Consider the following 21,662-nt stretch of genomic DNA (forward strand, 5'->3'; position numbering starts at 1 on the left):
GTCTTTCATCTCCAGATAGTTTGTTCTCTCTTTGTTTGTATATCTCCTCATGACCCCATCGGCTGTGTTTAGTGTAATGTCCACCTAACATCCTCTCTCCCTCTTCTTTCTCTTTCTGTGTATTGTCGTGGCCAGGTGTGGCAGTAAGCAGGGGAGCGAGGAGGACTACAGGCCTCTGTTTGAGAACTTTGTCCAGGACCTGCTCTCCACGGTCAACAAGCCAGAGTGGCCCGCTGCCGAGCTGCTGTTGAGCCTGTTAGGCAGACTGCTGGTAAGTCCTGACTGGCTGCCTGTCTACTGTTAACTCAAAATGATACCACGACAAGGTTCCAGTTGAACAACGTTAACCTCTCTAGGGTAGGGGGCAGCATTCGGAATTTTGGATGAAAAGCATGCCCAAATTAAACAGCCTGCTACTCGGGCCCAGAAGATATGATATATGCATATAACTGGTAGATTTGGAATAGAAAACACTCTATAAAGTTTCCAAAACTGTTAGAATAGTGTCTGTGAGTATAACAGAACTGATTAACCTCTTGGTCCTACCTGGCACGCAGGCGTCCCATCTAGACATCTGGAAATGCAAATGCGCTACGCTAAATGCTAATAGTACTAGTTAAAACTGAAACGTTCATTAAAATACACATGCAGGGTATTGAATTAAAGCTACACTCGTTGTGAATCCAGGCAACAAGTCAGATTTTTAAAATGCTTTTCCGCGAAAGCATGAGAAGCTATTATCTGATAGCATGTAACACCCCAAAAGACGTAAACAAAATAATTAGCATAGTCGTCGCTACACAAACCGCACAAATAAAATATAAAACATTCATTACATTTGACCATCTTCTTTGTTGGCACTCCTAGATGTCCCATAATCACTATTGGGTCTTTTTTTCCGATTAAATCGGTCCATATTATAGCCTAGATATCGATCTATGAAGACTGTGTGATAAACGGAAAAGAATAGCGTCTTGTAACGTCATTTTTTTAAATTCAAAAAGTCGACGATAAACTTTCACAAAACACTTCGAAATACTTTTGTAATGCAATTTTAGGTATTATTAAACGTTAATAAGAGATCAAATTGATCACGAGGCGAAGTATATTCTTTAGCTGTCCGTCTGGAAAAAATGTCTGGGTATTTCTCAACCAAAATATCCGGTCGGAGACCGGAGGAAATGCGTTGCCTTGCGTCTGTTTGACCAAGAAACAAAGCCTAGGCAAATGACAAGACTCTAGACAACGTGTGGAAGCTGTAGGTATTGCAACCTCAGCCCCATTAAATGTGGTTCACCTTTATCAATGGGTTCAAGTCGCGCATGGATATATATTTCCATTTTCAGTGATCAGATTTTCCTGAGCTTTTCGATGAAACGCACGTTCTGTTATAGTCACAGCCGTGATTTAACCAGTTTTATAAACGTCTGAGTGTTTTCTATCCACACATACTAATCATATGCATATACTATATTCCTGGCATGAGTAGCAGGGCGCTGAAATGTTGCGCGATTTTTAACAGAATGTTCGAAAAAGTAGGGGGTAGGATTAACCGGTTAAGCAGGCGAACACCTGAGAAAAATCCATTCAGGAAGTTTTTTGTAGTTTTCTATTCAATGCCATTACAGTATCCATTGACTTAGGAATCCATTTGCAGTTTCTATGTTGACATCTATTGGAAGGCAGTCTTTAGAAATCGTTTCAGGCTTGTATTCTTATAAATGAGGGAGTAAGACCAGTCTGAACGAGTGGACCCTAATGTGACAGTTTTTTTCAGGCTCATGTGCATTTCCTGTTTATCTTTTATATTGACAACGTTATTGTCTGGTTGAAATATTATAGATCATTTAGGCTAAAAAACAACATGAGGATTGAATATAAACATAATTTGACATGTTTCTATGAACTTTACGGATACAATTTGGATTTTTTTGTCTGATTGTTTTGACTGAGTTTGAGCCTGTGGATTACTGAAGAAAACACGCTAACAAAACTGAGGTTTTTGGATATAAAGAGACTTCATCGAACAAAAGGAACATTTATTGAGTAAATGAAGGTCTTCTGATTGCCACCATATGAAGATCATCAAAGGTAAGGGATTAATTTTATCTCTATTTCTGAGTTTTGTAACGCTTCTGCTTGGCTGGTAACTGTTTGTAATAATTTGTCAACTTGTCTATGTTCTGGGCTAGGTATGTTCTGGGCTAGGTATGTTCTGGGCTAGGTATGTTCTGGGCTAGGTATGTTCTGGGCTAGGTATGCTTTCGCCGAAAAGCATTTTATAAATATGACACTGGTTGGTTTAACAAGAAGTTAATCTTTAAACCTATGTAAAATATGTTTTGTTTTCTGAATTTTTATAATGAGCATTTCTGTAATTGAATTTGGCGCTCTACAACCTCACTGGATGTTGGCCAGATGGGACGCTAGCATCCCACATACCCTAGAGAGGTTAACTCCACCGTATTAGCGCAATACATGGTTGCCATTGCACTCAGGCCAGGTTCACCGACAACGAGAGATTTGCACAGGCGCACTAATAAGCGTGATAGCACCGCAATAACAAATATAGTGATACTTAAAACATGAACTTAACAATCTCCCACTTTAAAGACAAATGAAACATCAGCAAAGTATTTAAAGGTTTCGAGTATTATTTACGTTACCCATTACAGATGGGTTGTGTGAGTTTTTATTTGTATTTCTCAAGCTACCTATGCACACTGGAAACCACATATCCTGAGGATGCATTTATTCTAGCTAGGGATTTTAACAAAGCAAATTTGAGGAAGACTTATTTATTGTTGTACCCGCCCTGCTAAAACGCTCGACCATTACTATACTACCTTCCAGAATGCATATCAGACCCTTCCCCGCCCTCCATTCGTCAAATCGGACCACGATTCCATCTTGCTCCTCCCATCCTATTGGCAGAAACTCAAACAGGAAGCACCCGTGGTAAGGACGAATTAACCCTGGTCTGAACAATTGGAATCCACAATTCAAGATTATTTTGGTCACACTGACTGGGATAAGTTCAGAGTAACTTCAGGAAATATCGACACCAACTCATTCACCGTATTGGTATATCAGGAAGTGCATTGGAGATGTTGTACCCGCTGTGACTATTAAAACCTACCCCAACCAGAAACCGTGGATAGATGGGAGCATTCACACAACTGAAAGCGCGAACCACCACATTTAACCAGGGCTAGAAGACTGGGAGTATAGAAGAATACAAACAGTGTAGTTATTCCCTCTGCAAAGCAATCAAGCAGGCTAAACGTCAGTATAGGGACAAAGATGAGTCCCAGTTCAACGGCTCAGACACCAGACGTATGTGGCAGGGTCAACAGACAATCACAGATTAGAAAATTAAATCCAGCCACGTCGCGAACTGTAAGGTGCATGTATTCAGTGCATGTGACTAATAAAATGATTTTGATTTTAATGGTATTAATATTAATTTGCATATATTTCTGTAAATTCACATATATTCCCGTTAATTCCCACGGAAAGTTTCCACCTCCTGAATATTCCCCAAAATGTGCAACCCTACTTAATAGTAAGGGGATATCTGTAGGGACCACATCTGTTTCAGTAAGGGGATATCTGTAGGGACCACATCTGTTTCAGTAAGGGGATAGCTGTAGGGACCACATCTGTTTCAGTAAGGGGATAGCTGTAGGGACCGCATCTGTTTCAGTAAGGGGATATCTGTAGGGACCGCATCTGTTTCAGTAAGGGGATATCTGTAGGGACCGCATCTGTTTCAGTAAGGGGATAGCTGTAGGGACCACATCTGTTTCAGTAAGGGGATAGCTGTAGGGACCGCATCTGTTTCAGTAAGGGGATAGCTGTAGGGACCGCATCTGTTTCAGTAAGGGGATAGCTGTAGGGACCGCATCTGTTTCAGTAAGGGGATAGCTGTAGGGACCGCATCTGTTTCAGTAAGGGGATAGCTGTAGGGACCACATCTGTTTCAGTAAGGGGATAGCTGTAGGGACCACATCTGTTTCAGTAAGGGGATAGCTGTAGGGACCACATCTGTTTCAATGTGACTCTTAGTCTGACACATTGTTGCTGGTATCTTGACTCTCTTGGTAGAATGGACGATTCTCTCATCTCCAAATTTGAAAGCTCTTTTGCTTGGCGTGTCAATCATATTTTGTACGTCATTCATATTTAGTTTACGGACATGGCTGTCAAGCCATTTCGCACCACAAACTGCAGTACATGCAGTATCAATCACAGCTGATCCTAACGATTCAACTATAAAGATCTCAGTATCAGAAGCAGATTGGTTTGAAAACAGTGTAATGTTACACTGCTCTGTGTTTACATTTTCCTCTGTTAGTTTAACTTGTTCATTTTTACGAGGACAGTCTTCAACACAAACGGTAAGTGCTTTGACAAATAGCACATTTTGATCTCCGTCCATATCTGTCCAGTGGATTTGTGCCGGGCAATGGCGCCCACGTCTGGTTGTCTTGAGAACATGACTTGTTGGAGCCTTTTCTCTGCTGCTCAGTGTCATGCTGCGTCACTCACTTACATTCCATCTGTTATCGGTGCGACAGACGTCTTATTCAACAGAAATATTTTTTTTTAGTGCCTGACTAAATTGACGCAAAAGTCAGCATAGTACAAGCAGTCAAAGCCAACTGTTTCACCCTACCATCCAGACATGCAGTATCTAGCAACTTGAAAGCTAACACTGCATCCAGGAGAGCCATCTCGTAACTTACATGAGCATCCTATTGTACCTCTGTTCGAGATCAATTATGTAGCCCGTCAAAGCAACCGAAATGTCTTTAGTAAACACTGTCAAAAGTTTGAATATGTCTCGTAGGCACCGTCTTTCTCTTTTAAGACGCACAGAATCCAGTGTCCTCATCAAAGTTCCCATACCGTCGTCCTTGTTCCAATCCTCAACGGATTTTCCCAGTGCTGTATCTCGCTCTTCCTTCGAGCGATAACACCACCACAATACCACTTGTCTTTTCTTGTCCAGATTCCAAGTTCATTTCCCCCAACTTTTTTTAGAACCTCTTCTCGTCGAAGCGAAGTGCCACATTGGTAGCAGAGGACGGTTAATAACTGCAAAGTTAATTCAAAATGGCACAACGACGAGGTTCCAGTTTAACAACGTTAACTCCACCTCATTAACACTATCCATGGTTGCCGTTGCACTCAGGCCAGGTTCATCTACAACAAGACTTTTTTTGCGCAGGCGCACTAATAAAACTGATAGCTCCGTAATAACAGAAGTACAGTGATACTTAAAACATTTAACTTTACATCTACCGTAGATCATTCCATATGTACAATGTTGCTGGATTCGTTAGGCGGAATCCTATTGGTTGGTCTTGGAGTATTCGCTCTACTTTCCCTGTCAAAAGAGTAACCACAAACGCAGTAATACTACTATACTAGTCCAACTGTCTACTACTGTTCTGCTTGGTGCATCTACCTCATCAGAGTGGAGGCCCTGACCCACCACCACTCTCTCCCACCATCCCTTCTGCTCCTGACCCCCTTCTCTCTCTCCCTCCCTGCCCCCCTCTCTGTACCCTACTCACTCACTCACTCACTCACTCACTCACTCACTCACTCACTCACTCACTCACTCACTCACTCACAGGTGCACCAGTTCAGTAACAAGCAGACGGAGATGACCCTGAGGGTTGCCTCCCTGGACTATCTAGGCACGGTGGCCGCTCGCCTGCGCAAAGATGCCGTCACCAGCAAGATGGACCAGCGATCCATTGACCGCATCCTGAAAGAGGTAGGGAACAACATGACTGCTGTTTCTCCGATCCTGCATTCAGAGGTGGACACGACTTGAAGGCGGCCAACCAATTAGGTTGGCAGGGGGGCGGGGACGGGACAGAGGCGCGGGGGGAACAAACGCGCAGAAGGGTTGGAACATTTGACATTTTTTCCTTTACCCACACAGACCCAAGGTGACGACGAGACCCAGCAACTGCAGAAAGCCCTTCTGGACTACATGGAGGAGAACACAGAGACAGACCCTTCACTATTGGTCAGTTTGTGTTACACCACTACGCTCAATATTTTTTATTTTTATTTACTTTGAGATTATTTTTTTGGAAGGAATAGATGCTTAACAAATAATATATTAATTAGATATTTCCTTCTACTAACTGTGTACTTTCCTTTTGCCAGTTTGCCAGGAAGTTCTACATAGCGCAGTGGTTCCGCGACACCACCATAGAGACCGAGAAGACCATGAAGAGCCAGAAACGGGATCGGGAAGAGGACTCGTCGGACGGCCCTGGCCACCACGCCAAGGACATTGAGACCATTGGGGAGGTCATGCAGCGTGCCGAGGCACGCAAGAAGTTCCTCCGCAAGATCATAAAGACGGTCCCCTCCCATTTCACCACCCTGAGGTACTGCACGTCTGTGTGTCTGTCTGTCACGAGGTATTTGGAAATAGTTTTTTAAAATAACGTCAGTACCGTTGAAACGGTTTCTAGCTCAATACATTGGACTATTTGTAGCTGCTTTTTAGGTTAATCTGCAGTCAACTAGTGAAATATGTTAGGAGATAAATCAGATCCCGTTCTTCGGTTCTCCTGTCACAGTATCTTACATTCAGAGTATTTGAGCAGAGTTGTGTGGTTGGAAATCCCAGTCATCGCGTGCCACATCCTTTCCAACCCCTCCGCTAACAACGCTCACAAGAAAATAAACTGCTGCTCCATATTCACTCCATTCATTAAAAGCCCAGGTTAACCAACATCCCATCTATTGTTGTGACTACCTGGATCTACCATTTTGGTTTAGAAGTATTGAAACCAAACCATATGATTTGAATGAAAATTATTTGAATAAACAACATGAAAAGATGAATGTAAGAAATGCACATCATTTCAAATAGGCTACATGTCATATTAAACAGCATATAAACAGTGTAAATAGGTCAGGAGCCAGACAGGGAGCCTGAATGATTTAGGCTGTATTATTTCAAGGCTATAACATACAAAGAAATACATTGTGAAGTGTTTGCCAGTGACACGATATTCTGGTGGGGACATAAAGCATGCTGCATTAAAACATGTTGTTGTAGTCAATCATTATAGTAAATTATGCATATAGGCCCTGAATTCATCTTTAGAAGCAGGAGTCTGGCCAGTCTGTGTCTTCGGGCTCGTGATGGTGCCTGGAGAGCCGGTCAGCAGTGGAGAACATCCTCTCCACACTTGCAGAGCCACTGGGGATGATTAACACCCTTTGGACCACTCTTGCCAGGCTGGGCAGGAATGCAGAGTTGATTTTTAATTTAAAAAAAAAAAAGGTTTTTAGGCAAAATACCCCAATCAAACCGGAAAGCTCCTTGAACGTGGGAAAAATGCCAGTTATGGCCAATAGTATTGATAATGGCACCAAAATGAAGAAAACATTTTAGTTTAGAAATTCTTTGCTACAATGACAATGCATGCTTTGTCAGGCATGTCCTGAGTTTGTGAAGCGAGCGCTGCGGACGAGAATGCCGACGCTCCGGCCTTTGGGAATCTCTCTCCAGCTCTGCTCCGCTCACATACTCTGTTTACATTGTAAATCTCACCGTAGTTCAATCACAACCGTTGAGACAGTCACGTGTTTGTTTGTAAACAGGAGGAAGTAGAAGCAGGTGAGACCAGCTGTTTTATGTTGTTTACTTGGCTAGTCATCTCAGCGTAGCGCCTGTTCTGCTGTTCCATCAGAAAAAAGCATGCATCATACGTTTTGTGTTCATTTTGCACAATGTCTCTCGTTCACAAACTTGTAAATATCCAAACATGGGAGAAGGATGGTAATTACGATATGAACATCTGTATTCCTGCACAACCCGAGGTCAGACCACCCAGTGGAATAGTGTTAGTCATTGTAATTATATATGTATTATATTTGTAGAATATCTATTCATTTATGGATATAATTATATTCCGATGCTGAACCATCTCCGTAACAAGGCTGTTGTATAGCCTGATGTCTGTAAATACTATTACTTACCCTCTTGCTCTTTTACACACCAGTATCTCTACTTGCACATCATCATCTGCACATCTATTACTCCAGTATTAATAATTGTCATGATTTTAGCCTCTATGGCCTATTTATTGCCTTTTACCTCTCTACTCTTCTACATTTGCACACGCTGTACATAAATAGAAAAATATTTTATTTTTGTGTTATTGCCTGTACGTTTGTTTATGTGTAACTCTGTTTTTGTCGCACTTTGCTTTATCTTGGCCAGGTCGCAGTTGTAAATGAGAACTTGTTCTCAACTGGCCTACCTGGTTAAATAAAGATGTTCTCAACTGGCCTACCTGGTTAAATAAAGATGTTCTCAACTGGCCTACCTGGTTAAATAAAGATGTTCTCAACTGGCCTAGCTGGTTAAATAAAGGTGTAATAAAAAAGGAGATGGCCCCCAGTGGTTGATGTAAATCCTAAAACTGTTTTCCCCAACCGGTTCTGTGTTGGCAGAATGAACTCTGACACGGTGGACTACGACGACTCCTGTCTCATCGTCCGCTACTTAGCCTCCATGAGGCCGTTCGCCCAGAGCTTTGATATTTACTTAACCCAGGCAAGAAACCCACAAGCATGTTCTTTTTATTCATCTGCTTTGTTGCTTTCTGTTCATTTATTTACTTTATTTTGTGTTTTTTTACTTGTGTAGTGTTGTGGTTTTAAATAATGTTTGATTTGAGCCTGTTAAATGAACTCAGGGCCCATAATCAAAATGCTTCTCAGAGTTGGAGTATAGATCTAGTTTCCATCAGTTTCACCTTCTAGATCATAATGAATACCATTGTATGGACAGAGGGTCGTACCTGATACCAGATCAGTTCTCCTTACTTGATGTTGCTCTGTCCTGCCAGGCAGTGAGTAACAATGAGCAACACCATGGCTTTTCTCTGACTCTCTTTCTCCATCTCCCTTTTTCTTTCTCTTCGCTCTCTATCTCTCTTTCCATTACCCCTGCTCTCTCCATTACCTCCTCTCTCTCCATTACCTCCTCTCTCTCTCTCGCTCTCTTTCCATTACCTCCTCTCTATCCATTACCTCCTCTCTCTCCATTACCTCCTCTCTCTCTCTCGCTCTCTTTCCATTACCTCCTCTCTATCCATTACCTCCTCTCTTTCCATTACCTCCTCTCTCTCTCGCTCTCTTTCCATTACCTCCTCTCTATCCATTACCTCCTCTCTCTCCATTACCTCCTCTCCCTCTCGCTCTCTTTCCATTACCTCCTCTCTATCCATTACCTCCTCTCTCTCCATTACCTCCTCTCTCTCTCGCTCTCTTTCCATTACCTCCTCTCTCTCCATTACCTCCTCTCCCTCTCGCTCTCTTTCCATTACCTCCTCTCTATCCATTACCTCCTCTCTCTCCATTACCTCCTCTCCCTCTCGCTCTCTTTCCATTACCTCCTCTCTATCCATTACCTCCTCTCTCTCCATTACCTCCTCTCTCTCTCGCTCTCTTTCCATTACCTCCTCTCTATCCATTACCTCCTCTCTCTCCATTACCTCCTCTCCCTCTCGCTCTCTTTCCATTACCTCCTCTCTATCCATTACCTCCTCTCTCTCCATTACCTCCTCTCTCTCTCGCTCTCTTTCCATTACCTCCTCTCTATCCATTACCTCCTCTCTCTCCATTACCTCCTCTCCCTCTCGCTCTCTATCCATTACCTCCTCTCTTTCCATTACCTCCTCTCTCTCCATTACCTCCTCTCTCTCTCGCTCTCTTTCCATTACCTCCTCTCTATCCATTACCTCCTCTCTCTCTCGCTCTCTTTCCATTACCTCCTCTCTCTCCATTACCTCCTCTCTCTCTCGCTCTCTTTCCATTACCCTCTTTCTCTCTCTCTCTCTCTTTCCATTACCCCCGCTCTCTCCATTACCTCCTCGCTCTCTTTCCATTACCCTCTCTCTCTCTCTCTTTCCATTACCCTCTTTCTCTCTCTCTAGATCTTGCGAGTCCTGGGGGAGAGTGCAATCGCTGTCCGGACAAAAGCCATGAAATGTCTGTCTGAGGTGGTTTCTGTGGATCCTAGCATTCTTTCCAGGGTAAGAGTGTATAATGTGTGACCAGTCTTGTCCTGTGGCAGTGTGAAAAAGCAACATCATGTTTTTTTTGCTTTGTATGTGTTCTATTTTTAAAACTTGACGGATGACATGGTGCGTTAACAGTGGACGGAATGAACAAAATACCAAAACATGTTGTTGTTTTTTTTTGTGGTGTGTTCCCTTTAACCTTGTTCTCCCCTGGCTGTGTGTGCAGTTGGACATGCAGCGCGGAGTGCATGGCCGTCTGATGGACAACTCCACCAGCGTGCGGGAGGCGGCCGTGGAGCTTCTGGGCCGCTTCGTTCTGAGCCGACCCCAGCTCACTGAGCAGTACTACGACATGCTTATCGAGAGGATTCTGGTGAGCCCCGAGCAACACACCGCAACGCACACACCCCAAGTGTTTGAAAAAGCAATCTCAGCTGAAGAGTGTTGCACTGGATTCCATCAATCCATTTGAGACTTTATGGATAGTTCACCTCATGTTCATGCACATTTGTTGTCTTCCACTGCCACCTATTGGCTAAATAAAAGCATTGCACCCACCACTGGCGCTCAGTTAAAATGTACAGCCTTTTACTTTTTGAAGTTGTATACTTGAGATACGAGACGGTCAAGTAAGTTTCTGCATGCTCTATCTCTTCCTCAGGACACGGGTATCAGCGTGAGGAAGAGGGTGATTAAGATCCTGAGAGACATCTGTCTGGAGCAGCCCACCTTCAACAAGATTACAGAGATGTGTGTGAGGATGATCCGTCGGGTCAACGACGAGGAGGGCATTAAGGTACTGTTCTTATCATTAGGGCCCAGAGTTGATCCTGACCAGGATATCAAAAACGACTACAGACCCTATTGTTTCTAGGCTTAAAGGTGCAAATGTGTAGAAATATATAAAACATTTTCACATTTGTCTAATTTCAGTTTGTGACACAACAAGCGGTGTGTTGTGTAGAGAATCATTATACAATCTAAACTGCTGTGAAATATTATTTTTTTTACACAGGATATGTATATTTTCTATAAACCAAAAAATATAATTTTTTTCCGTTTTTTGAAGTAAAAAGTAAAAAGAATAAAAAAAATTGACTTACGGAGGGGAAGCATAGAAATATGGAGCATAGAATGGATCTACCGCTTATCGGACTTACATTCAATGAGAATGACAGTTCCTATAACTAACATTCCTATCTGGAATCAGTCATACACAAAACGCTATACTGGACCTTTTTTAAACTGCTGTATTGTCCGCTAGTTGAGTAGTTGTGTATTCTGAGAAGAAGCTGTCTACACAGTAGATTAGATTAGTTTATTAATCACATGCACAGCATAAGAATGTCACTGTACCCTACGATTTATATCAGCATCGGGGGAACAGTGAAGTTCTTATGCTCCCAACAGTGCAGGTAAAAAAATAAAAAGTCAATGAGACCATAATATACACACTTACCTCCTGTAAGAACATGAAGCTTCATTGTCTCCATGTGTGACGTATTGACTCAACTGTGATACTTCTTGTCCCTATGACAGAAACTAGTCAACGAAACATTCCAGAAGCTGTGGTTCACCCCGACCCCGGCCCACGACAAAGACACTATGACCAGGAAGATCCTCAACATAACTGACGTGGTGAGTGCAACCTCAACGCTGTTGTCATCTGGTTCAACTCTAATCATTTCATGTGTTATTTACATGCGAGTCATTTTGCAGATGTTCTGATTTTAGTGTCCTACATCCGACTGCATCTTGGATTGTGAGATCGTTAACATGCTCAATGTGTTTTGCAGGTCACGGCTTGCAAAGACACGGGCTACGATTGGTTCGAGCAACTCCTTCAAAATGTAAGTTTTTTTTTTTTTTTTTTTTTTTTTTGTCTGAGTGGCTACAAACCTCCTTGTCTTTCTGCTCACTTCTCTCCTCTGTCAGCTGTTGAAAGTGGAGGAAGACGCTGCCTACAAACCGGCCCAGAAGGCTTGTGTGCAGCTCGTGGACAATCTTGTGGAGCACATCCTCAAATACGAGGAGTCTCTTACAGGTAACTTGCCTCGGTTTTGTTCTGACTTGTTTTTCCCCGCCAATTCCAGAGGACACTTTTTATAAGGATAGATCACTGAAACTATCTAATCACTCATAAACAAATCTGTCAAAAAACCCATCACACTTTTTGCTTTGTCCTCAAAGTGCTCTCCATCTTGAGAACTTGATTGCTGATGTGCACACTTTTTGGGGTGATTGACCTCTGACATGCACCCTTTGGGGGATATACCTCTGACATGCACCCTTTGGGGGATATACCTCTGACATGCACCCTTTGGGGGATATACCTCTGACATGCACCCTTTGGGGGATATACCTCTGACATGCACCCTTTGGGGGATATACCTCTGACATGCACCCTTTGGGGGATATACCTCTGACATGCACACTTTGGGGGATATACCTCTGACATGCACACTTTGGGGGATATACCTCTGACATGCACCCTTTGGGGGATATACCTCTGACATGCACCCTTTGGGGGATATACCTCTGACATGCACCCTTTGGGGGATTGACCTCTGACATGCACCCTTTGGGGGATATACCTCTGACATGCACCCTTTTTGAGGGGTTGTATTAACAGTGGACTTAAGAACAAAATACTAATATCTAGTTTTTGGATGAACTATCCCTTTAACCCAGGGCTCTCAAACTGGCGGCCCCGTGAGTGGATTTCTTTAATGTAACGTGATTCTTGTCCCCTTTCAGAAAGTAAAGGGGTGAACTCCACCCGCCTGGTGTCCTGCATCACCACTCTCTTCCTGTTCAGCAAGATCCGGGCTCAGCTCATCGTCAAACACGCCATGACCATGCAACCCTACCTGACCACCAAGTGCAATGTGAGATTATCCCAAAGAGCCCCCCCCCCCAAAAAAAAAAAGTCATGATGCAAAACCTATCAAATCAGAATCGCCTTTATTTATACATTTGCATGTACCAATAATTTGACCTGGTCAAATGGTGCTGACCTCAACATTTTATTTTATTTAACTTGGCAAGTCAGTTAAGAACAAATTCTTATTTACAATGATGGCCTACCCCGGCGACACTGGGCCAATTGTGCGCTGCCCTATGGGACTCCCAATCACCGCCGGTTGTGATACAGCCTGGAATCAGATCGGGGTCTGTAGTGACGCCTCTAGCACTGAGATGCAGTGCCTTAGACCGCTGCACCACTTGGGAGGTAAAATCGGTCTATACATGATATATATATATACAAAATAATTAACAAGTAATTTACATACAGTATATACACTATAGAACAATTCCACATAATGGTACTGGTTGAAATGTTTGGATGGCTCTGTGGTGTTTATTGTAAAATGCACATTTCAGACCACAGTGTGAAGAAAGTCTCCTCTAGTGTTGTGATTGCATCACAAGCTAGGTTTCCATCCAGTTGGCCACACATTTCCATGAATATATTCAAAAATATGCATAAAAATAATATTCTAATTTCCCCACCAGAGATGTTTTGCGATGATGTAGAGCACATAAAAATAACCTGCGGTTAAATTCCCACGTACCGATTTTAAATAAAAAAATACACAAGTTAAATGGGTTTCGATTAACATTTTCAACTCTACTGATGGTTTTGTCACTAAACATTTTGCGTTAAATAGTGAATGTGCCCACTGTGGTATTGGCACCTTCTCTCTAGCAAAGCGCGTGCAGATACAGTGCAGGTATAGCCTACATGATGAGCAAGATTATTTTAACCAGAACAAGACCCTCGATATTTATTGAACGGAGCATCAAGCTCATGTTTCACCACCCTGTGAAGTTCATCAGAACTTATTTCATCAGTAGTAGTTTATTAAACTGCATGTTTTCCTGAGTCGTAGTGGGAGGATCACACAACATATAATCGCGTGACTCCCAAGTTTCACTTTGATATGATGGTGGTTAATATATCAATATTCGCACATAAAGGCGTTTCCACTGACATTTCTCGCATAATTAATTTGACTGACACGAAGATCCCGCCTTGTCTAGTGTGTTTTTGTTTTTTTGTCGACATTTGGAAAGTTTTACCGTTCAAATGTTCTGTTTCCATCAGGCCTGTCGTGTACTTTATGTTCATATAAAGATTGTATGGAAAGCTGAGTATTAATGCTGTGTTGTGGTGCAGAACGCCAGCGACTTCATGGTGATCTGTAATGTGGCCAAGATCCTGGAGCTGGTGATCCCTCTGTTGGAGCACCCCTCTGAGACCTTCCTCACCACCATAGAGGAAGACCTGATGAAACTCATCATCAAATACGGCATGACGGTGTGTAGAGTCCTAGTGTTCTGGATATATAGGGTTGCAAAACTCCAGGAACTTTCCCAGAATTCCTAGCTTTTCCAGAAATATTGGTCGAAAGATTTCTTGATTTGCCTGCTTCATCCCCAACTGGGATTTCTGGGAATTTTGAGGAAATTACTTGAATGTTGGATCGCATGCCCTGCACATTTAAAATGAGCTCATGCTTTTTACTAGGCTAGATGGTAGTGTTGTTGTTGCTAAATATCCCCCCTTCCGGCCAGGTTGTCCAACATTGTGTCAGCTGCCTCGGAGCCGTGGTCAACAAGGTGACCCACAACTATAAGTTTGTGTGGTCTTGCTTTAACAGATACTACGGTGAGTTCACACACACACACACACACACACACACACACACACACACACACACACACACACACACACACACATCTCCTCAGCTTACTCCTGGTGTGTTCAAGCTCTGTCTGTTATGACTGACACACAACAACACGCAGGTGTTTTTGAATTTGTTTGATTTGACAATTCAGCCACACACGTTGTGGATACAATGCATTTCAAATCCATCTAGAGAATATCTAGTATAACCCAGCCGTGTTGTGGTTTTCGAAGGTGCTCTGACCAAGCTGAAGACGCAGCACCAGGAAGATCCCAACAGTACAGCTCTGGCTGCCAACAAGCCGGCCCTCCTGCGCTCCCTCTTCACCGTGGGAGCCTTGTGTCGACACTTTGAGTTCGACATGGAGGAGTTCAAGGGCATCACCAAGGTAAAGGACTCTTTTTATAATTCAAACCGAACTCCAGTCATATGGATGCATGTAAAATAACTGGGAATAAGAAGTCACTTTTTTAAGCTCCCAACCTTGGTTCCAACCTTCCAACCTGGGCTTCCAACCTGGGCTGACCTGGGCTTCCAACCTGGGCTGACCTGGGCTTCCAACCTGGGCTGACCTGGGCTTCCAACCTGGTACATCAATCATAATATCTTCTTCTCCCTCGGGCTGTTCTGACCAGGTGGTAATCAAAGAGAAGGTGCTGGAGCTGCTGCTCTACTTTACCAAACATGAGGACGAGGAGGTGAAGACCAAGGCTATCATCGGCTTAGGTAAAATATCACGCACACCTGCCTACCCCCCCACCCGCCCCATGGCCTGCTGGGTTCACCTTCTGATTCCTCCTCACCTCTTCTAAAATTGGACTGGGGCCAACATTCAGTAGGCCAACTTTGTAGAATGTTATGAGTAGAGCTGAGTTGATTCCTTATTCTACACGTTTGAATATTATGTTATATTATGCCAAACCAACTATGTAGAATGTTCAAATAGACAACGTTGTGCCTTTCTGAACGCAGTCCTGCATTTTTGTTCTGGGTCGCTATGAATTCCAGGGGTATATTCATTAGAAAGCAAACGGCATGAAATGGAGATGGACCTACCTGAAGTTGTTCAATAAGAACTGCTTGTTTTTCTTTTTTGTTGCAAAATGTTTTGAACTAATGAATTCACCTGTGGTCTTTCATCCTGGGCTCTATCACAGGCTTCCTGGTGATCATGCACCCAAGCCAGATGTTTTCCCCCGAGGTGAAGACCCTGTACAACGGAATCCTGGCCGACAGGAGCACCTCGGTCAACTTGAAGATCCAGGTGTTGAAGAACCTGCAGACCTATCTGCAGGAGGAGGACTCGCGCATGCAGGAGGCTGACCAGCAGTGTGAGTAACCCCCGCCTGCTCCGAAGCCAAACCAACCCAATCGCACACCCTCTTACAGCCTCACAGCTTTTGCATAGCTTGATCTGTTCAAACAACAACAGACACCTCGCCACTGTTTTGGAGAACAGTTTAGGGATGGGGCTGGATCAATATAACCACTCAAATTCATAGGCGGAGTTATGGAAGCAAGGACTCAACCATACATGAGATCAAAATGTTTTTTCAGATTGCCCCGTTTAACATGACAAACAAATATTCCCAAACTGAGCCTTAACGGTTTGGTAGCAGTCTTCTCTTCACGATGTGTGCTGCTCTGTCTTCAGCCGTTGGTGACTCTGTCTGTCTCTCGTCATGCAGGGAAGAAGCTGTCCAAGCAGGAGGACCTGAAGGAGATGGGGGATATCTCATCGGGCATGAGCAGTTCCATCATGCAGCTGTACCTCAAGCAGGTGCTGGAAGCCTTCTTCCACACCCAGTCCAGCGTGCGCCACTTTGCCCTCAACGTCATCGCACTCACCCTCAACCAGGGCCTCATCCACCCCGTGCAGGTAAACCAATGCTTGTTTGGGGAAAAAAATGAAGCTTTTTGGCTGTCTATAACCCTGTCTGTGACACTCTTTCTTTACTGGGAGAATATTGGAATGAAGTGCCCATTCCATAGGATGTTTTCCTCGTACCAGTGTGTGTTAGCACAGGGGGTCTGAAACCTTTTCTTGCCCGGGGACCCCCTCCCAGGCAAACCGGCGTCCCAGGGACCCCCTCCTTGGCAAACCGGCGTCCCAGGGACTCCATCATACACTAGCTAAACTTTTTGATGATGGCAAGGAGAAGCAATCAACATATTTAAAATGAAAACATTTGGTAGATAATTGGAAGAGGAAGTGTATTATTAGCCAGTAAGTTAACTCCAAAAGCAACTGCTAAGAGCAGCTGTTTAGCTTGTTAAACAAAGGTTAGCCATACTGTATGTCCATGTCAGGAAAGCTTAACCAATAGCCAGCGGCTCGGGTAGCCTATTCACGGGTAGCCTATTCACGGGTAGCCTATTCACGGGTAGCCTATTCACGGGTAGCCTATTCACGGGTGCTTTTTCAGTGTAATCTGCTCAATATTAGTTGAAGTTGACATTTAGAAAGAGTATATCCTATTTTCGGCTGTAGATATGTAATTCAATCTTTGTTTATTCTGTTGCAAGCGATATTCCTAAAAAAAACTTTTTTTTTTTAAAGTAAGTTTTTGTGTATATTTTTCTCTGACCTCTTGCAGTACCTAGGGATCCGCAGACACATGGTTGAATACCCCTGTGCTAGGATGTTTTTGAAAAATGTTATATACAATTCGCAATTATTTATACCGATCTAAAACTACGCATAAGTCAGCAATGACAGAGGAAGACTCGACTCTGATACACATGGGAATAATATTTGGTTTCTCTCTGACATTCAGAAGCAGAGCTATGACCTAAAGTCGAGGAGTAAAAGAAATTGGACTTTGCTTGGGAAGTAATTTCATGCAATGTGTGACTCGCTATCAATTGATTGAATCACTTTCTGTATAATTAAATTGAGGGTTCATATAAATTATCATATAACATTTGTTAGCTAAATAATATTTGGGGAAATCGGGTCTTTATTTCCCGTATCTATTATCGTCAAATAGCCCACCTAAAAAATGTCATAATTCTGGTTAAACTACGTAGAATTTCAGGAAATTAGGTTCAAATCAACATCCTCCAAGGTCCCTCAAATTAAACAAAATCAAGCTGGTGTTTTATTTACTATAGGCTATCACAATAAATAAAGTTTTACATTTTTTTTTAAAGAGGGGAGTTTTTTTCCCCGAATATAAAAAGAGGACCCTCTGTGTTAGGATGTTTTTCCCTCAGACCCCTGTTAGGATGTTTTCCCCTCAGACCAGTGTCTTTTCTCCAGTGTGTACCGTATCTCATCGCCATGGGAACGGACCCCGAGCCCAGTATGAGAAACAAAGCGGACCAGCAGTTGGTGGAGATCGACAAGAAGTACACCGGATTCATTCACGTGAGTCCATACTCTAAATGGTAGCACACCTCCAAACGTTTAACCATTTATCCTCAAACTCCTCCCATACAGTTCAAAGGTGGTCAACGCCGCGTCTTGAACCCTTTACCGGGTGACCAAAGGATGCGTCATAAATGGCTCCCTATATAGTGCACAACTTTTGACCAAGAGCCCTATTGTCCTTGGTTTAAAGTTGTGCACTATATAGGGGATAAGGTGCCATTTGGGCCTGGTTGTTATCAGCTTTAGCTGACGACGCGTCTCCCCTCTACAGATGAAGGCAGTGGCTGGGATGAAGATGTCCTACCAGGTGCAGCAGGCCATCATGGCGTCCCGCAAGAGCATCATCCGAGGCTTTCGGCATGACGAGACCACCTCGGCCCTCTGCGCCCACCTCTTCTCCATGGTCCGAGGGAACCGGCAGCACCGGCGAGCCTTCCTCATCTCCCTGCTCAACCTGTTTGACGACAGCTCCGTGAGTCTCCTCATCCAAACCCCACCTCTTTTATCAATCCACTATTTGCTTACTAGTTAGATTTATGTTGTTTTCTTACGGCGTTGGCCTCTTGGCCAGGTCTCCTTTCCTGATAGGCTTCCTGTGTAAATAAAGGTCAAGAAAACTTACTATTGTTTTAAGTCGAGTGTTATTTGTCACGTGCAGAATACAACGGGTGTAGACATGACAGAGAAATTCTTGCTTTACAAGCCCTTAACCAACGATGCCGAGTTAGATTTGAATTCAAATAGGAACACGAAGAATAAAATACACAAGAATGGAGCTTCATAAAGGGACTACCAGATCAATGTGGAGCTAAATACAGGGACTACCAGATCAATGTGGAGCTATATATACAGGGACTACCAGATCAATGTGGAGCTATATATACAGGGACTACCAGATCAATGTGGAGCTATATATACAGGGACTTCCAGATCAATGTGGAGCTATATACAGGGACTACCAGATCAATGTGGAGCTTCATACAGGGACTACCAGATCAATGTGGAGCTATATACAGGGACTTCCAGATCAATGTGGAGCTATATACAGGGACTACCAGATCAATGTGGAGCTATATACAGGGACTACCAGATCAATGTGGAGCTTTATACAGGGACTACCAGATCAATGTGGAGCTATATACAGGGACTACCAGATCAATGTGGAGCTATATATACAGGGACTACCAGATCAATGTGGAGCTATATATACAGGGACTACCAGATCAATGTGGAGCTATATACAGGGACTACCAGATCAATGTGGAGCTATATATACAGGGACTACCAGATCAATGTGGAGCTATATACAGGGACTACCAGATCAATGTGGAGCTATATATACAGGGACTTCCAGATCAATGTGGAGCTATATACAGGGACTACCAGATCAATGTGGAGCTATATACAGGGACTACCAGATCAATGTGGAGCTATATATACAGGGACTACCAGATCAATGTGGAGCTATATACAGGGACTACCAGATCAATGTGGAGCTATATATACAGGGACTACCAGATCAATGTGGAGCTATATATACAGGGACTACCAGATCAATGTGGAGCTTCATACAGGGACTACCAGATCAATGTGGAGCTTCATACAGGGACTACCAGATCAATGTGGAGCTATATATACAGGGACTACCAGATCAATGTGGAGCTATATATACAGGGACTACCAGATCAATGTGGAGCTATATACAGGGACTACCAGATCAATGTGGAGCTATATATACAGGGACTACCAGATCAATGTGGAGCTATATACAGGGACTACCAGATCAATGTGGAGCTATATATACAGGGACTTCCAGATCAATGTGGAGCTATATACAGGGACTACCAGATCAATGTGGAGCTATATACAGGGACTACCAGATCAATGTGGAGCTATATATACAGGGACTACCAGATCAATGTGGAGCTATATACAGGGACTACCAGATCAATGTGGAGCTATATATACAGGGACTACCAGATCAATGTGGAGCTATATATACAGGGACTACCAGATCAATGTGGAGCTATATACAGGGACTACCAGATCAATGTGGAGCTATATATACAGGGACTACCAGATCAATGTGGAGCTATATATACAGGTAGTACTAGATCAATGTGGAGCTATATACAGGGACTACCAGATCAATGTGGAGCTATATACAGGGACTACCAGATCAATGTGGAGCTATATACAGGGACTACCAGATCAATGTGGAGCTATATATACAGGGACTACCAGATCAATGTGGAGCTATATATACAGGGACTACCAGATCAATGTGGAGCTATATATACAGGGACTACCAGATCAATGTGGAGCTATATATACAGGGACTACCAGATCAATGTGGAGCTATATATACAGGGACTACCGGATCAATGTGGAGCTATATATACAGGGACTACCGGATCAATGTGGAGCTATATATACAGGGACTACCGGATCAATGTGGAGCTATATATACAGGGACTACCTGATCAATGTTGAGCTATATACAGGGTATTTGCGGTAGATATATACATGAAGGCAGGGTAAAGTGACTAGGCATCAGGATAGATAATAATAAGGTATTTGAGGTAGATATGTACATGAAGGCAGGGTAAAGTGACTATGCATCAGGATAGATAATAATAATGTACATGAAGGCAGGGTAAAGTGACTAGACATCAGGATAGATAATAATAATAATGTATTTGAGGTAGATATGTACATGAAGGCAGGGTAAAGTGACTAGGCATCAGGATAGATAATAATAAGGTATTTGAGGTAGATATGTACATGAAGGCAGGGTAAAGTGACTAGGCATCAGGATAGATAATAATAATGTATATGAAGGCAGGGTAAAGTGACTAGACATCAGGATAGATAATAATAATAATGTATTTGAGGTAGATATGTACATGAAGGCAGGGTAAAGTGACTAGGCATCAGGATAGATAATAATAAGGTATTTGAGGTAGATATGTACATGAAGGCAGGGTAAAGTGACTAGGCATCAGGATAGATAATAATAATGTATATGAAGGCAGGGTAAAGTGACTAGACATCAGGATAGATAATAATAATAATAATAATAATAATAATGTATTTGAGGTAGATATGTACATGAAGGCAGGGTAAAGTGACTAGGCATCAGGATAGATAATAATAATAATAATAATAATAATAATGTATTTGAGGTAGATATGTACATGAAGGCAGGGTAAAGTGACTAGGCATCAGGATAGATAATAATAATGTATATGAAGGCAGGGTAAAGTGACTAGGCATCAGGATAGATAATAATAATGTATATGAAGGCAGGGTAAAGTGACTATGCATCAGGATAGATAATAATAAGGTATTTGAGGTAGATATGTACATGAAGGCAGGGTAAAGTGACTATGCATCAGGATAGATAATAATAAGGTATTTGAGGTAGATATGTACATGAAGGCAGGGTAAAGTGACTTGGCATCAGGAATGCGTGTATGAATGTGCGCGTTTGACTGATGGCTTGTGTTTCTTGTGCCTCTACAG

The 21,662-nt window shown here is 42.9% G+C and overlaps 2 protein-coding genes and 1 long non-coding RNA gene across 23 annotated transcripts in view; 2 read left to right on the top strand and 1 right to left on the bottom strand.

The window, feature by feature from the left end:
- The window catches only part of nipbla (NIPBL cohesin loading factor a), a 46,905-nt gene that overhangs the window by 19,837 nt on the left and 5,406 nt on the right, over positions 1-21,662 (top strand). For both annotated transcript variants that reach the window (XM_052461069.1, XM_035784827.2), the window contains exons 24-43: positions 136-271; positions 5,645-5,788; positions 5,960-6,046; positions 6,190-6,416; positions 8,500-8,602; positions 9,987-10,085; positions 10,300-10,446; positions 10,735-10,869; positions 11,613-11,711; positions 11,870-11,923; positions 12,009-12,117; positions 12,831-12,961; positions 14,254-14,394; positions 14,652-14,745; positions 14,998-15,152; positions 15,400-15,490; positions 15,922-16,095; positions 16,453-16,643; positions 18,027-18,134; positions 18,409-18,609. In XM_052461069.1, the coding sequence (XP_052317029.1) occupies positions 136-271; positions 5,645-5,788; positions 5,960-6,046; positions 6,190-6,416; positions 8,500-8,602; positions 9,987-10,085; positions 10,300-10,446; positions 10,735-10,869; positions 11,613-11,711; positions 11,870-11,923; positions 12,009-12,117; positions 12,831-12,961; positions 14,254-14,394; positions 14,652-14,745; positions 14,998-15,152; positions 15,400-15,490; positions 15,922-16,095; positions 16,453-16,643; positions 18,027-18,134; positions 18,409-18,609 (2,626 nt within the window). The remainder of the gene's footprint in view (positions 1-135; positions 272-5,644; positions 5,789-5,959; positions 6,047-6,189; positions 6,417-8,499; positions 8,603-9,986; positions 10,086-10,299; positions 10,447-10,734; positions 10,870-11,612; positions 11,712-11,869; positions 11,924-12,008; positions 12,118-12,830; positions 12,962-14,253; positions 14,395-14,651; positions 14,746-14,997; positions 15,153-15,399; positions 15,491-15,921; positions 16,096-16,452; positions 16,644-18,026; positions 18,135-18,408; positions 18,610-21,662) is intronic.
- On the bottom strand, positions 8,875-9,998 carry LOC127907198 (uncharacterized). Of its 16 annotated transcripts, none has more exons than XR_008063688.1 (6): positions 9,822-9,998; positions 9,726-9,791; positions 9,510-9,641; positions 9,378-9,443; positions 9,168-9,329; positions 9,037-9,099 (listed from the first exon to the last, which is right to left on the bottom strand). It is a non-coding gene; the product is annotated as an uncharacterized LOC127907198 (long non-coding RNA). The 16 variants fall into 16 exon arrangements; XR_008063692.1 differs by having other exon boundaries at positions 9,168-9,281; positions 9,330-9,443; XR_008063698.1 differs by lacking the exon at positions 9,510-9,641 and having other exon boundaries at positions 9,378-9,509; positions 9,726-9,743.
- On the top strand, positions 18,709-21,655 carry LOC127907197 (uncharacterized). 5 transcript variants are annotated; one of them, XM_052461079.1, is made up of 3 exons: positions 18,709-20,241; positions 20,274-20,710; positions 21,484-21,655. In XM_052461079.1, the coding sequence occupies exons 1-2, from the start codon at positions 19,038-19,040 to the stop codon at positions 20,618-20,620; spliced, it is 1,551 nt and encodes a 516-aa protein (XP_052317039.1). In that variant the 5' UTR covers positions 18,709-19,037; the 3' UTR covers positions 20,621-20,710; positions 21,484-21,655. The 5 variants fall into 5 exon arrangements, with proteins under 5 accessions (XP_052317039.1, XP_052317038.1, XP_052317035.1 ...); XM_052461078.1 differs by having other exon boundaries at positions 20,306-20,710; XM_052461075.1 differs by having other exon boundaries at positions 18,709-20,710.

Source organism: Oncorhynchus keta, chromosome 14 (assembly GCF_023373465.1).
Source record: "Oncorhynchus keta strain PuntledgeMale-10-30-2019 chromosome 14, Oket_V2, whole genome shotgun sequence".
Lineage (NCBI taxonomy): Eukaryota > Metazoa > Chordata > Actinopteri > Salmoniformes > Salmonidae > Oncorhynchus > Oncorhynchus keta.

Excerpts from the sequence above, each read along its gene's own strand:
- LOC127907197 (XM_052461074.1), top strand. The coding sequence starts at position 18,970 with ATGTGGAGCTATATATACAGGGACTACCAGATCAATGTGGAGCTATAT. Across the intron at positions 20,242-20,273 it reads ATGTGGAGCTATATATACAG|GGACTACCAGATCAATGTGG; the intron begins GTAGTACTAGAT and ends AGCTATATACAG.